This window comes from Taudactylus pleione, unplaced genomic scaffold (assembly GCF_031769625.1).
Source record: "Taudactylus pleione unplaced genomic scaffold, aTauple2 ptg000174l, whole genome shotgun sequence".
NCBI lineage: Eukaryota > Metazoa > Chordata > Amphibia > Anura > Myobatrachidae > Taudactylus > Taudactylus pleione.
The window spans coordinates 2,567,393-2,585,574 of NW_028284576.1; the positions used below are offsets into that span (position 1 = coordinate 2,567,393).

The 18,182-nt window shown below is 37.9% G+C and overlaps 1 protein-coding gene across 3 annotated transcripts in view; it reads right to left on the bottom strand.

Annotated features, from left to right (window-relative positions):
• The window catches only part of DIAPH2 (diaphanous related formin 2), a 1,301,891-nt gene that overhangs the window by 634,643 nt on the left and 649,066 nt on the right, over positions 1 to 18,182 (bottom strand). For all 3 annotated transcript variants that reach the window (XM_088475573.1, XM_088475574.1, XM_088475575.1), the window contains one exon: positions 11,426 to 11,665. In XM_088475573.1, coding sequence (XP_088331699.1) covers positions 11,426 to 11,665 — 240 coding nt within the window. The remainder of the gene's footprint in view (positions 1 to 11,425; positions 11,666 to 18,182) is intronic.

Sequence of the window (18,182 nt, forward strand, 5' to 3'; positions counted from 1 at the left end):
AAAACATTCTGAAATCATTTTAGTTTTTCTTGACCTCAAATTAGTAATGTATGACTATTAGTAATGTATGACTATTAGTGATGTATGACTATTAGTGATGTATGACTATTAGTGATGTATGACTATTAGTAATGTATGACTATTAGTAATGTATGACTATTAGTGATGTATGACTATTAGTGATGTATGACTATTAGTGATGTATGACTATTAGTGATGTATGACTATTAGTAATGTAGGACTATTAGTGATGTAGGACTATTAGTGATGTATGACTATTAGTGATGTATGACTATTAGTAATGTATGACTATTAGTAATGTATGACTATTAGTAATGTATGACTATTAGTGATGTATGACTATTAGTAATGTATGACTATTAGTAATGTATGACTATTAGTGATGTATGACTATTAGTACTGTATGACTATTAGTAATGTATGACTATTAGTAATGTATGACTATTAGTAATGAATGATTATTAGTGTATGACTATTAGTAATGTAGGACTATTAGTAATGTATGACTGTTAGTGATGTATGACTATTAGTGATGTATGACTATTAGTGATGTATGACTATTAGTGATGTATGACTATTAGTGATGTATGACTATTAGTGATGTATGACTATTAGTGATGTATGACTATTAGTAATGTATGACTATTAGTAATGTATGACTATTAGTGATGTATGACTATTAGTGATGTATGACTATTAGTAATGTGTGACTATTAGTAATGTATGACTATTAGTAATGTATGACTATTAGTGATGTATGACTATTAGTGATGTATGACTATTAGTAATGTATGACTATTAGTGATGTATGACTATTAGTGATGTATGACTATTAGTAATGTATGACTATTAGTGATGTATGACTATTAGTGATGTATGACTATTAGTAATGTATGACTATTAGTAATGTATGACTATTAGTACTGTATGACTATTAGTAATGTATGACTATTAGTGATGTATGACTATTAGTGATGTATGACTATTAGTGATGTATGACTATTAGTGATGTATGACTATTAGTGATGTATGACTATTAGTGATGTATGACTATTAGTGATGTATGACTATTAGTGATGTATGACTATTAGTGATGTATGACTATTAGTGATGTATGACTATTAGTACTGTATGACTATTAGTAATGTATGACTATTAGTAATGTATGACTATTAGTGATGTATGACTATTAGTGATGTATGACTATTAGTGATGTATGACTATTAGTGATGTATGACTATTAGTGATGTATGACTATTAGTGATGTATGACTATTAGTGATGTATGACTATTAGTAATGTATGACTATTAGTACTGTATGACTATTAGTACTGTATGACTATTAGTGATGTATGACTATTAGTGATGTATGACTATTAGTGATGTATGACTATTAGTGATGTATGACTATTAGTGATGTATGACTATTAGTGATGTATGACTATTAGTGATGTATGACTATTAGTGATGTATGACTATTAGTGATGTATGACTATTAGTGATGTATGACTATTAGTGATGTATGACTATTAGTACTGTATGACTATTAGTGATGTATGACTATTAGTGATGTATGACTATTAGTGATGTATGACTATTAGTGATGTATGACTATTAGTGATGTATGACTATTAGTGATGTATGACTATTAGTGATGTATGACTATTAGTACTGTATGACTATTAGTACTGTATGACTATTAGTGATGTATGACTATTAGTGATGTATGACTATTAGTGATGTATGACTATTAGTGATGTATGACTATTAGTGATGTATGACTATTAGTGATGTATGACTATTAGTGATGTATGACTATTAGTAATGTATGACTATTAGTGATGTATGATTATTAGTGATGTATGACTATTAGTGATGTATGACTATTAGTGATGTATGACTATTAGTGATGTATGACTATTAGTGATGTATGACTATTAGTGATGTATGACTATTAGTGATGTATGACTATTAGTGATGTATGACTATTAGTGATGTATGACTATTAGTACTGTATGACTATTAGTGATGTATGATTATTAGTAATGTATGACTATTAGTAATGTATGACTATTAGTAATGTATGACTATTAGTACTGTATGACTATTAGTGATGTATGACTATTAGTGATGTATGACTATTAGTGATGTATGACTATTAGTAATGTATGACTATTAGTAATGTATGACTATTAGTACTGTATGACTATTAGTACTGTATGACTATTAGTGATGTATGACTATTAGTAATGTATGACTATTAGTAATGTATGACTATTAGTGATGTATGACTATTAGTGATGTATGACTATTAGTGATGTATGACTATTAGTGATGTATGACTATTAGTAATGTATGACTATTAGTGATGTATGACTATTAGTACTGTATGACTATTAGTGATGTATGACTATTAGTGATGTATGACTATTAGTGATGTATGACTATTAGTGATGTATGACTATTAGTGATGTATGACTATTAGTGATGTATGACTATTAGTGATGTATGACTATTAGTGATGTATGACTATTAGTAATGTATGACTATTAGTACTGTATGACTATTAGTGATGTATGACTATTAGTGATGTATGACTATTAGTGATGTATGACTATTAGTGATGTATGACTACTAGTAATGTATGACTATTAGTGATGTATGACTATTAGTGATGTATGACTATTAGTAATGTATGACTATTAGTGATGTATGATTATTAGTGATGTATGACTATTAGTAATGTATGACTATTAGTGATGTATGACTATTAGTGATGTATGACTATTAGTAATGTATGACTATTAGTGATGTATGACTATTAGTGATGTATGACTATTAGTAATGTATGACTATTAGTGATGTATGACTATTAGTACTGTATGACTATTATTGATGTATGATTATTAGTAATGTATGACTATTAGTAATGTATGACTATTAGTAATGTATGACTATTAGTACTGTATGACTATTAGTGATGTATGACTATTAGTGATGTATGACTATTAGTAATGTATGACTATTAGTGATGTATGACTATTAGTGATGTATGACTATTAGTACTGTATGACTATTAGTGATGTATGACTATTAGTGATGTATGACTATTAGTGATGTATGACTATTAGTGATGTATGACTATTAGTAATGTATGACTATTAGTGATGTATGACTATTAGTACTGTATGACTATTAGTACTGTATGACTATTAGTGATGTATGACTATTAGTGATGTATGACTATTAGTGATGTATGACTATTAGTGATGTATGACTATTAGTACTGTATGACTATTAGTACTGTATGACTATTAGTGATGTATGACTATTAGTGATGTATGACTATTAGTAATGTATGACTATTAGTAATGTATGACTATTAGTGATGTATGACTATTAGTGATGTATGACTATTAGTGATGTATGACTATTAGTGATGTATGACTATTAGTGATGTATGACTATTAGTGATGTATGACTATTAGTGATGTATGACTATTAGTGATGTATGACTATTAGTACTGTATGACTATTAGTGATGTATGACTATTAGTGATGTATGACTATTAGTGATGTATGACTATTAGTGATGTATGACTATTAGTGATGTATGACTATTAGTAATGTATGACTATTAGTGATGTATGACTATTAGTACTGTATGACTATTAGTACTGTATGACTATTAGTGATGTATGACTATTAGTGATGTATGACTATTAGTGATGTATGACTATTAGTGATGTATGACTATTAGTAATGTATGACTATTAGTGATGTATGACTATTAGTGATGTATGACTATTAGTAATGTATGACTATTAGTGATGTATGATTATTAGTGATGTATGACTATTAGTAATGTATGACTATTAGTGATGTATGACTATTAGTGATGTATGACTATTAGTAATGTATGACTATTAGTGATGTATGACTATTAGTGATGTATGACTATTAGTAATGTATGACTATTAGTGATGTATGACTATTAGTACTGTATGACTATTAGTGATGTATGATTATTAGTAATGTATGACTATTAGTAATGTATGACTATTAGTAATGTATGACTATTAGTACTGTATGACTATTAGTGATGTATGACTATTAGTGATGTATGACTATTAGTGATGTATGACTATTAGTGATGTATGACTATTAGTAATGTATGACTATTAGTACTGTATGACTATTAGTACTGTATGACTATTAGTGATGTATGACTATTAGTAATGTATGACTATTAGTAATGTATGACTATTAGTGATGTATGACTATTAGTGATGTATGACTATTAGTGATGTATGACTATTAGTGATGTATGACTATTAGTGATGTATGACTATTAGTAATGTATGACTATTAGTGATGTATGACTATTAGTACTGTATGACTATTAGTGATGTATGACTATTAGTGATGTATGACTATTAGTAATGTATGACTATTAGTGATGTATGACTATTAGTGATGTATGACTATTAGTGATGTATGACTATTAGTGATGTATGACTATTAGTAATGCATGACTATTAGTACTGTATGACTATTAGTGATGTATGACTATTAGTGATGTATGACTATTAGTGATGTATGACTATTAGTGATGTATGACTACTAGTAATGTATGACTATTAGTGATGTATGACTATTAGTGATGTATGACTATTAGTAATGTATGACTATTAGTGATGTATGATTATTAGTGATGTATGACTATTAGTAATGTATGACTATTAGTGATGTATGACTATTAGTGATGTATGACTATTAGTAATGTATGACTATTAGTGATGTATGACTATTAGTGATGTATGACTATTAGTAATGTATGACTATTAGTGATGTATGACTATTAGTACTGTATGACTATTATTGATGTATGATTATTAGTAATGTATGACTATTAGTAATGTATGACTATTAGTAATGTATGACTATTAGTACTGTATGACTATTAGTGATGTATGACTATTAGTGATGTATGACTATTAGTAATGTATGACTATTAGTGATGTATGACTATTAGTGATGTATGACTATTAGTGATGTATGACTATTAGTACTGTATGACTATTAGTGATGTATGATTATTAGTAATGTATGACTATTAGTAATGTATGACTATTAGTAATGTATGACTATTAGTAATGTATGACTATTAGTAATGTATGACTATTAGTGATGTATGACTATTAGTGATGTATGACTATTAGTGATGTATGACTATTAGTGATGTATGACTATTAGTACTGTATGACTATTAGTGATGTATGACTATTAGTGATGTATGATTATTAGTGATGTATGACTATTAGTGATGTATGACTATTAGTAATGTATGACTATTAGTACTGTATGACTATTAGTAATGTATGACTATTAGTAATGTATGACTATTAGTAATGTATGACTATTAGTAATGTATGACTATTAGTGATGTATGACTATTAGTGATGTATGACTATTAGTAATGTATGACTATTAGTAATGTATGATATTAGTAATGTATGACTATTAGTGATGTATGACTATTAGTGATGTATGACTATTAGTGATGTATGACTATTAGTGATGTATGACTATTAGTGATGTATGACTATTAGTGATGTATGACTATTAGTGATGTATGACTATTAGTAATGTATGACTATTAGTGATGTAGGACTATTAGTGATGTAGGACTATTAGTGATGTAGGACTATTAGTGATGTATGACTATTAGTGATGTATGACTATTAGTGATGTATGATTATTAGTAATGTATGACTATTAGTAATGTATGACTATTAGTAATGTATGACTATTAGTGATGTAGGACTATTAGTGATGTAGGACTATTAGTGATGTAGGACTATTAGTGATGTAGGACTATTAGTAATGTATGACTATTAGTAATGTATGACTATTAGTAATGTATGACTATTAGTAATGTATGACTATTAGTGATGTATGACTATTAGTGATGTATGACTATTAGTGATGTATGACTATTAGTGATGTATGACTATTAGTGATGTATGACTATTAGTGATGTATGACTATTAGTGATGTATGACTATTAGTAATGTATGACTATTAGTGATGTAGGACTATTAGTAATGTATGACTATTAGTAATGTATGACTATTAGTGATGTATGACTATTAGTGATGTATGACTATTAGTGATGTATGACTATTAGTGATGTATGACTATTAGTGATGTATGACTATTAGTAATGTATGACTATTAGTAATGTATGACTATTAGTGATGTATGACTATTAGTGATGTATGACTATTAGTGATGTGTGACTATTAGTGATGTATGACTATTAGTGATGTATGACTATTAGTAATGTATGACTATTAGTGATGTATGACTATTAGTAATGTATGACTATTAGTAATGTATGACTATTAGTAATGTATGACTATTAGTAATGTATGACTATTAGTGATGTGTGACTATTAGTGATGTATGACTATTAGTAATGTATGACTATTAGTAATGTATGACTATTAGTAATGTGTGACTATTAGTGATGTATGACTATTAGTGATGTATGACTATTAGTGATGTGTGACTATTAGTGATGTGTGACTATTAGTAATGTGTGACTATTAGTAATGTATGACTATTAGTAATGTATGACTATTAGTGATGTGTGACTATTAGTGATGTAGGACTATTAGTGATGTATGACCATTAGTAATGTATGACTATTAGTAATGTATGACTATTAGTGATGTATGACTATTAGTGATGTATGACTATTAGTGATGTATGACTGTTAGTGATGTATGACTGTTAGTAATGTATGACTATTAGTACTGTATGACTATTAGTACTGTATGACTATTAGTGATGTATGACTATTAGTGATGTATGACTATTAGTGATGTATGACTATTAGTAATGTATGACTATTAGTGATGTATGACTATTAGTGATGTATGACTATTAGTAATGTATGACTATTAGTGATGTATGACTAATAGTGATGTATGACTATTAGTAATGTATGACTATTAGTAATGTATGACTATTAGTGATGTATGACTATTAGTAATGTATGACTATTAGTAATGTATGACTATTAGTAATGTATGACTATTAGTACTGTATGACTATTAGTGATGTATGACTATTTTTAGAAAGGAAACAAATTAAAAGTATTAATTTATTGTACAGTGTAATATATGGTGATTGGAATACAATGAACCGGAAATGCCGATCTTCTGGTCGGTACCATCAGAGCTACAGGTGTTTGCACGCAGAGTATTAGCATGGGTATATTGGGCAGGTGCTGGCCAAGGTAAGGTAATTTTTCACTCCTTGGGGTAGTGTCATAATTAAGACCCCTCCAGGGATCAAAATGTCAACAGCTCTACTGTGACAGCCAGCGGCAGATACTACCCTTGTTGCGGGGGGCTGCTCGCTGTGCCGCAGTCTGGATGTTCCGCCTTTCGGCCTGCTCGTGTCTAGCTGCCTGCCAGGTCCATTGCACATGCGCAAAAGTTATGGCAGGATTAGGATCGTCGCATGTGTACAAACACCGGCAGACCAGCGCATGCTCACAAGACTGGATTCTAGGGACTGCCGGCCTGGTTCAGCAAGGAACGCACGGATGCAGACGCACGAAATCGTTCGATGTTTTGCTCTGCGCGTGTGTATGCATCGCAGTGCGTGTGCTCGAACTAGCTAGTGCGATGAGAACTGCGATTGCAGAGGCTACGCAGCCCCAGGAAGTGCCGTTTTTGTGGGTGGCGACGGGGCAGTGGTCGGGCAGACGCAGGCGTACCTGTGCCTTTGGACGGCGTTTCAGGGGCGTGCATAATTAAGCCCCTGCAGCGAGGGAAGCAGCCTGAGGTCTAGTTGCACACAGGAAGTCTCGCTATGTCTGCGGGAGGGTCGGGTCAACCACTATTGTGCGTATGGGTCCGATGGTATTATGTAGTGCTGGGCGTCTGCTTACTCTGCTGCGATTACCGTGCGTATGCATTGATTAGCATATTCTCGCAGTGGCCGGGTGCGTGCGTCTGGATCCGTGCGTTCCTTACTGAATCAGGCCCTGTATCGGCTGTGGCCCCTAGAAGCCAGGTAGGGCTGATGGAAGGGCAGGGGAGAGGCTGCCCACTTTATTTGTTTATCGCATTCCGGACTGGCAGTCCCAGGGGAAGGACACACCTTCTAATTAATTAGTTCACTCCTGGTATTTGCTATTTAAAAGGTTGTGTGCAAAATATTTGGTACCGGACCAGGTAACAGAATAGTATGTTGCGAATATATTAAGTTACGGATGGTTGGACAGTAGGTGTGTCCTCGCTGGAGGCACTTTGCCAGGCAGGGCCGGATTATGGGCCACATAGGCCTGGAGCTGAAAATGTTGAAGGGCCTAATATAAGAAGCAAGGTAGCTGTGACCAATGCTCTGTGGGTGTGTACAGACACACATCTACCTAAATACGAAAAATCATAATTTTGTGAGTAACCCAGAAATTATTGTTTAATACTTATGATTTATGGCAACTGTGTGGCCAGTTCGGCAGCTGGTCATCATCATCCTTCCATGATGATGGGCCTAATTTTATGTGGAGGCCTGGACCTGTAGCTCCACCTGCCCATTGTTAATCTGGCCCTGTTGCCAGGCTGGACAAGGAATACATGACATGGTGCCTCTGATTGAGATGAGGCAGTATAGTAACCACCTAAATTAATCTCCTGAACCACATCGGCCTATGGTAGCAATGCGTTATTATTATCCTTGTAATCAGGGACACATGAATTACACAGGTTCTGTGACTGAGTAACACCAGGTGAAAGCTTACATGAAGTCAGCCAGCCCCAGAACCGGTGACATACATGTGTGTGCCAGATTGAAGGGATATTATAGTGATCTTAGGGCCTGATTCAGAGTTGGGAATAAAGAGAGAGATAGCACTTAACTGTGCACCTGGACAAACCATGTTGCAATGCAAGGGGTGTAAATACATAATTTTTTTTTTTTTGCATGTAGGGTAAATACTGGCTGCTTTTGCATGTAGCCCACAAATACTGCACAGCTTTATTATTACTCTACAATTTAGATGTCAGTTTGGACACCTCCCTCGAAATCTAAGTCTCTCTGCACATTTTAAATCTGCCCCCCCCTGCAGTGCAGCATGGTGTCACCAAGATGATCAGTTGAGAGAGATATCTCACTCTATTCCCAACTCTGAATCAGGCCCTAAAGGGGGGTATCCACTATCAGGTCTGAAAATGACTGCACGATTACGACATTGTAATCGTGCAGTCATTTGTCAGTCATGTGATGAGCCTGCACTGAACGAGCAGTCGTTTAGTGCGGGGTCATCAATCATCTGGAAACAGGTTGAACCTGACGATATCGTCAGGTTGACCAGCATGTTGGAGAGATCATAGATGTCTAAACGAGCAGCGGGCACGCGCATTGCTGGTCGTTTTAGACATTTTTGCAATAGATTTGTAAATGATTTATGAACGATTTACAAACGATTGAACTATCAATGATCGTAATCGTTCACAAAAATCGCTAAGTGGATACCCCCTTTAGTCTAGGAAACAGGGGGTGTCCAAGATTTTGGAAAATCCAAAGTACAGTAACCGTACAAGTACTAAGCGAAAAGCCAATCTTATAGCCTGTAATTCTAATGCGCTACTTGTTAGTTAAGAACCATTTTACATTCTTACAAACCCAGTTGATACTTTGTTTTGTTTTAAGGTTGTTACTTGTGTTGCCTTGATGAATATTAGTTATGAGCAAACAGGCTTTTATTATTATTATTAATAATGATGATGATAATATTATAAATAATAACATAATCCACTTTTCCATAAACTAAGCCAGGACAGTACCTCCTGAATGACTGTACACATTTGATGCTACCATTAGGCACAGTCTGTAGTGCCCGGCGTGCAGACAGTCAGTTCTCTGATGTAACAAGTCGTAGAGCACGGCCGATGCGCACTTAACAGGAGAAACACGATTCATTTCCGGCTGGCTGTGTTGACCACTGACCGCAGCGTGGTTAATGTACCGTACACAGCTAAACCAGGTTAATCCATGCTTGATTCATCGGAGGATGTGAGCACGTACATGTAATAAGCGAGAAACCAATCTTATAGCCTGTATTTATAATGCACTACTTAATCCCAAATCCTTTTTTAATCCAAAATGGAAAAAAAAAAAAAAAAAGAAAAAGATTGCAAACTGGCTCCGATTAACCGTCTCTGACTGCCTTCCGCAGATAAATAAGCACAGTCTGCCGCTCTAATTATGAGAACGCGTTTGCTTTTCATTTTCACTTATGCCTCTAATTTTGCAGTGTCACTCATAATTACAGCGCGGAGAAAGTAGTTCTCTCTCTCTCTCGGTAACACGGCCTTTTCATTTCCTGCGCTGACACACTTTTGTTTTGAATCAGCTCAGATTATTGAGTCTTTTAATAATTGAAGTGCCAAAAAGCATTTGCTTGTAAAAGGACAAAAATAAATAAAACACATCAAGAAAGTGTAAAAAAAATAAAATGTAAATATAAAAGTGACGTCATAATAACAAATAAAATAAACCTGTGACAAATAAATACATTTAAAAAAATTATTTAAAGCAGACAGGAATACATGACACATTTTAGTCTCTTATGTGACAAGTAACAGAAACGTGACATGGGGGGGGGGGGGGGGAGATGTAAAAAAAAATGACCACCCCAATAAACATGTTCTATAACAATACTATAGCGATTTTTAAAATAAATGTAAACTGTGTTCAATTCCCTTACGCCGCAGTTATTACGTGATGGTGGGGACCAGTCTAGATCTAGGACTGCAAAGTCCCTCCCCCTTGAAGATGGCAGATATATTACATGAATGTATCTATTCTCCACTAGATTTCCCCCTAGTGTACTGTCATTTGTTTTATGCATTATAGCACGGTAGAAGAATACATGAATTGATACATTTCTCCTATATTAATATAGATTTGCTGCAGCCTTTAAGGTCATTAGCTGTGGAACTTGCCCATGGGGTGTTAGTCAGGCTCCGTAGTGAGCTCTGCAGATAGGTAGATGCCTAGGACCCCATGGGGTGTTAATCAGGCTCTGCAGTGAGCTCTGCAGGTAGGTGGATGCCTAGGACCCCATGGGGTGTTAATCAGGCTCTGCAGTGAGCTCTGCAGGTAGGTGGATGCCTAGGACCCCATGGGGTGTTAATCAGGCTCTGCAGTGAGCTCTGCAGATAGGTGGATGCCTAGGACCCCATGGGGTGTTAATCAGGCTCTGCAGTGAGCTCTGCAGATAGACAGATGCCTAGGACCCCATGGGGTGTTAATCAGGCTCTGCAGTGAGCTCTGCAGGTAGGTAGAATCTTAGGATACTCTGTAGCACATTCGGATGTCTTACCTTGCAGAGAAAGCTGACATTAAAGCCCAGCGACTGAGCATTCCTGGAGCCAGCGTTCATGTAATTCCCCACCAGCAACACTAATTCCAACATCCTCTTGAAGTTCTCGCTCTTCTTCAGCTCCTCGCACGCCAATGTTACCGCTATGATATCAGGTTTGATGTTGCTAATGTGCTCGTCAAACGTCAGCTTGAAGAAAATACCGTTGAGTCGGGGCCGCAGCATTTTCACGGTGCTCATCTATGTACACAAAAGAAAAGGAACAAGAGGAGGATCACAAACTTGGTCTTGCAGAGCTACGGAAACCCACTGTTATAACACAGGGCCTGATCCAAAGATGGACGCAATGCCAGTGGTTACGCAGTTTACCGATTATCGTAATCTGCGCATGCGCCTGAGTGAAGTTTCAATACGGAAGCTGCTCGCAGAGAGGATTCATTAGCAAAGTGATTGACAGTCAGGGACTGTTAGCGGAGAGCATTGGGGGGGGGGGCGACTACAACGCTGCACGTCTCAGCCTGCAGCCTCGATCCCACACACGGTAAAAATGGCTCCGGCGGCTCCGTTCCCGCGACCATTCTGCGCCTCCATAGAGTTACTCCGAAGGCTGATTACTGACCGATGCTGCGTCTTTGTTTGTACTTAGGGCCAGATTCAGACCCGCGAGTGAGCGAAGGATGCTCGCAAGCGGGTCGATGTTGGCCGAATGCGCATGCGCACAATGGAGGGAGCTCCGTCGTGCGCATGCGCGAGACCCAGTGAGCGACGAGGAATAAGTCGCTCGGGGTCTCGCACCAAAGGGGGCGTGCTGTCGATGGTGACTGACAGCACGTCCCCTTTGGTGGGCGTGCCGGGGGAGTGGCTGCCAGACGGAGGCGTTCCCATGGGAACGCCTACCGTCTGAAGCCGGCCCCACTGACATCACTAGTGATGTCAGTGGGAGTGATTTTGGCTCTGATAGAGTCAAAATCACTCTTGGGCTTGCGGCAGCGAGACCCTACCGCAGGGTCTCGTCGCAAGCCCGATGGTAGCGATGGTCTTGACCATCGCGACCATCATCATGGATGCTCGCATAAGCTGTGGGTGGTAACCCACAACTATGCGAGCGTCCAAGAGGCCGCTCCATTTTTAGGGAGGGATTCAGAGCGATCGCTTTGGTCAGTGCGTTCGGCTCTGAATCAGGCCCTTAGTTTCTTGGATTTGCAAAGCCGCAGCTGGGCGCCTCAATACAAATCCCAGTGACTGCGACATTTGCATATTATCGCACAACTGCTGCGAACAAACTCGCCGCTGCAGAGGCTTTAGCAATCTCTGAATCAGGCCCACAGTCCCAGTGTATTAAGTGGAAGGTAAATATCAGTGAATCAGTTTTTCCATTGTATCACTGAGTACACAGACCTGTCAGCAGATGGTAAGAAAAAGTGAATGTAAAACAGCACAAAGGCTTATTACCTATGTGCATGTGGTGTTGGGGGAGCACTAGGAGGTGAAACACACCTTTTTCTATTGTGCATGATCTTTTGAGTAGTGGGTGTTTACTCGATTGTATTCTCACCCTTGCTGCACCCCTGATTTCATTGCGCACTTACAGTACTATCAATATTGTTGTCTAAACAGCACAAAGTAATAGAACAATGCAGACTATAGAGAGACCACTATATGGGGTTTTGAGAGAATTTTTAACCGTATAGGAAATAAAAACTGCGGCGCTTTTTTTTTTTAACTTAACTAGAAAGTCACAGAACCTCGCTTGCGTAATGACTCCTCTGCACCATAATCCCCCCAGGAAAGGGCTAAGCTACTTAAAATCTATTTCTACTTAAAATCATGATATATCGCATCGAAGTGGTGCAATATATACAGTAATGATTAAGTAGAACTACACGAATAGACCCCATAGCCTGAAAAAAAACAAAAAAAACAGTTAGAACTTGAAGCTGATTAGTTGTTACTTCACCTCTCTTTAGAGTTTGTACTTATACAAACTCTAAAGGCTGAAAGCGAGATGTATGAAACCTTTAAGAGTGGAAAAGTGTAGAAATTGCCCGTGGGCAATTTACCACCATTGTTTCTCCTCCAGCACTAATCACAGTTTTATTGCACCAAAATCTCAGACATCACTTTGCCATGTTGTTTTATACTGCTGGGAGCTTATTTTCCCAAATACATTTCTTCACACACCTGTCTACTCACCCAGCAATCCTACTGGATTAAAACAGGTTAAAAGAAGAAGAACAGCCAGCTTAACATATAAATGACTGGATATAGCCCCAGCATACTGTAATTACACAGAGTGCTAGATTTGGCATACTATGTGCTGTTCAATATTACTGTACCCCACAGGGGCTGCTATATACAGAAAATCACAGAGCATTTAGTGTAATTACACACTGAATTGCGATAACAAAAATACTGTGTGGTTACGCATTGAAGTATTCAATTATAGTAAACGCTCGCTTTGAAGAGGTAATATTTAAAAGTATGGGAAAACATGATCACTCACAAGGAAAACAGGGAAACTAGTGGGTAAAAGGGGAAACAATATGGGTAAAGTGAGATGTAATTGACTGAGTGAATGAGAGTTTGTTATAGTGATATAGTAATTTTCTATAAATAGCCGTAGTTGTAAATAAGATGCAGGTTCCTGTAACCTGTGACCGTTTACAATGGGTTTCATGACTTAGGGTTATTTTCAGATGCTTTTAGCTGTAGTTTGCTACAAAGAGTGTACAGTGGGAGGGATGTACTAAGCCTTGTGGATAAAGTGGAGAGAGGTAAAGTACCAATCAGCCAGCTTCTGTCATTTATTAAATACGGTTTAAATAAAGTATCAGGTGCTAGATATAGTTAATATATATTTAGAACAAATCTACTCTCAATTTAAAAATATTGCTGCTTCTAGACAGTACTTATATTGCAACACAAAGATAGGAGATAAAGGGCTCTATTTACTACAATCCGCATATTGAATGCAGATTGTAGTGTGATATTACCGACTGAATTCGCATTGCGAATTCAGCCAATATCACAGGGATTTACTAAAATCCCTTGCAGGGACAGAGCTTGTGATAAAGCTCTGTCCCTGTGAATCCCCTCCGCACACTTATCACGGTATTTTCATAAGAAAAATACTGTGATAAGTGTCCGCGCATACGCCGACCGGTCGTTGCTAAGCCCCAACCCCCACAATCGCGACACACCCCCCCTCCGTTAATTACACTTACCTCTGGTGATCGGGACTCCGGTGATGTCCTCCGTGACTCCAGTCAGCTGATCTCCCATCCTGCACTAGGACCCGGTGCAGGATGGGAGACCAGCTGACCGGAGGGAGGACATCACCGGAGTCCCGATCACCAGTACCTGGGCTCTGGTAAGTTATTTTTTTCTTTACTATTTTTTTTTTTTTTAAGAAGTGTATCAGCGTGTGGTCTGTTTAGACCACACAGCTGATCACTGAGGCCGGCTCCGGGCTCTGCTCTGCCTGTAGAGCAGAGCAGGAGTCCGGAAACCGGAGGAGACCCTGGATAACGCCACCTCCAGGTGGCGTAATTATCACAGGGCTTCCCTAGGTATTTTTTCACATTTTATTTTTAGTAACTACCAGACAGATCGCATTTCCCATTACAATTATGGGAAATGCGATCTGATTACTAAAAATAAGTGATAATTAGGGCTTGGAGTAGAATTTTACGAATTGTGCTCCAATTGCCCTTTAGTAACTTTAGGTGATACTAAAATAATGTGAAAAGGGTGTGAAAACACAAAACACCCTTTTTCACTTTATTTTAGTAAAAATAATGTTAATAAATAGAGCCCTTACACCTTTAAGGTGCACAACAAGTTTGAATAAAAGTATACAATTTATTTATGAAGCAGAAGAAGAGATAAAAAAGATAAATATACATGTGTACAACCAATAATCAATGAGTTAGTTAAAAATTGTAATTAGTAGTCACTGTTGTATTTAAGTGATTAGTATGATTTGGAAATTCTTTGACACATACAGTAGTATAACAACATGCCAGGAGAAAAATAAGCACTAGGATCCGAGTGTTTTAATGCAACTTTGTCACAGTCCTTAGTTATTGTATTAGTATTCCGCAAGGTATGTATACCGTTATAGATAGTAATGGATCTCATCCTTCCCATGTGTGCGTACTTCAGCCCCTCGCTTACCCCTTTGTTACTTTCGGCACCTAGCACAGTGCTATCACGGACGAGGAGAGAACCCTCCTTGAGAAGATAGATGTCAGAGAGTCTACGTCCTGGTCTTTCAGTAGCAGTAGGGCACGGTGAGTATTAGCACAACATCCGAGAGAGATTCCAGAAAGCTTCAATATTTGAGAATCAGTGGCTTTTAAGCATCTATCCAATGACACCGGGTCCTCCATTATGCGTTTCTCTGCCTTGTGCGTTGGCGGTTTCTTCATGTGGATCAGCAGAGATGGAGCAACAAACAGCATGGTAATGAGATCCAGTCCAGGTTTTCCTGGGATCAGTTGTAACCCAGAGATATTAGTTGCATGCATTTGCAAATACATGGGAGGCTGCTGGGCCACGTCACGGCTTCTCTGTTACCAGCAGTCCCTAACACTAAGGGGTTCACGTCCGGGGCGCAGTGCACCCCAAAAAACGTCCAGCCCAGGACCCCCCCAGGGCATCACACGAAAATGGAAAAAGAGTGACAGTGCAGTGTAAAGTATAGCTGTGTGTGAGTAATCATTAAGTGTGGAATGAGAGGTTAAAATATATGTGAAAAAATACATGAATAATAAACAAACATAAAAGGTGATGTGAAAAGCAACTACGTGTATTAAGTGGTGATGCCCTGAGGAGGCCCAGCCAGACCAGTCCCAGGGGCCCTACGCCCAAACGCTCACCCCAAATGTAAAATATACCAATTATAAGGCCTCATGATAAAGGCACATATATAATTTTGTCAAATGTAAGGCCTCATGATAAAGGCACATACATAAATGCATCCAAATTGAGAGCCAGCTTACCTGGGAGTCACCCCTGGGAACTCCAACTAGCACTACTAGAACCAGCATGCCCTACTAATGCTGGCTCCTTCATGCAACTCATAACAAACAAACAAAAATGGCAGCTGCTCAATCAATCTAGCAGTACTAATCAGGTGCATGAAAGGGAGGGGTCAGACTAAGTAGAAAAAGGAGGGGGCTTTAACCCCCTATTGTACCTCAGCACACTGAATAATACCTGCAACAATATATGAAGACTATATGGTCATAGAAATTCAGAGATATTAGTTGCATGCATTTGCAAATACATGGGAGGCTGCTGGGCCACGTCACGGCTTCTCTGTTACCAGCAGTCCCTAACACTAAGGGGTTCACGTCCGGGGCGCAGTGCACCCCAAAAAACGTCCAGCCCAGGACCCCCCCAGGGCATCACACGAAAATGGAAAAAGAGTGACAGTGCAGTGTAAAGTATAGCTGTGTGTGAGTAATCATTAAGTGTGGAATGAGAGGTTAAAATATATGTGAAAAAATACATGAATAATAAACAAACATAAAAGGTGATGTGAAAAGCAACTACGTGTATTAAGTGGTGATGCCCTGAGGAGGCCCAGCCAGACCTGTCCCAGGGGCCCTACGCCCAAACGCTCACCCCAAATGTAAAATATACCAATTATAAGGCCTCATGATAAAGGCACATATATAATTTTGTCAAATGTAAGGCCTCATGATAAAGGCACATACATAAATGCATCCAAATTGAGAGCCAGCTTACCTGGGAGTCACCCCTGGGAACTCCAACTAGCACTACTAGAACCAGCATGCCCTACTAATGCTGGCTCCTTCATGCAACTCATAACAAACAAACAAAAATGGCAGCTGCTCAATCAATCTAGCAGTACTAATCAGGTGCATGAAAGGGAGGGGTCAGACTAAGTAGAAAAAGGAGGGGGCTTTAACCCCCTATTGTACCTCAGCACACTGAATAATACCTGCAACAATATATGAAGACTATATGGTCATAGAAATTCAGAGATATTAGTTGCATGCATTTGCAAATACATGGGAGGCTGCTGGGCCACGTCACGGCTTCTCTGTTACCAGCAGTCCCTAACACTAAGGGGTTCACGTCCGGGGCGCAGTGCACCCCAAAAAACGTCCAGCCCAGGACCCCCCCAGGGCATCACACGAAAATGGAAAAAGAGTGACAGTGCAGTGTAAAGTATAGCTGTGTGTGAGTAATCATTAAGTGTGGAATGAGAGGTTAAAATATATGTGAAAAAATACATGAATAATAAACAAACATAAAAGGTGATGTGAAAAGCAACTACGTGTATTAAGTGGTGATGCCCTGAGGAGGCCCAGCCAGACCAGTCCCAGGGGCCCTACGCCCAAACGCTCACCCCAAATGTAAAATATACCAATTATAAGGCCTCATGATAAAGGCACATATATAATTTTGTCAAATGTAAGGCCTCATGATAAAGGCACATACATAAATGCATCCAAATTGAGAGCCAACTTACCTGGGAGTCACCCCTGGGAACTCCAACTAGCACTACTAGAACCAGCATGCCCTACTAATGCTGGCTCCTTCATGCAACTCATAACAAACAAACAAAAATGGCAGCTGCTCAATCAATCTAGCAGTACTAATCAGGTGCATGAAAGGGAGGGGTCAGACTAAGTAGAAAAAGGAGGGGGCTTTAACCCCCTATTGTACCTCAGCACACTGAATAATACCTGCAACAATATATGAAGACTATATGGTCATAGAA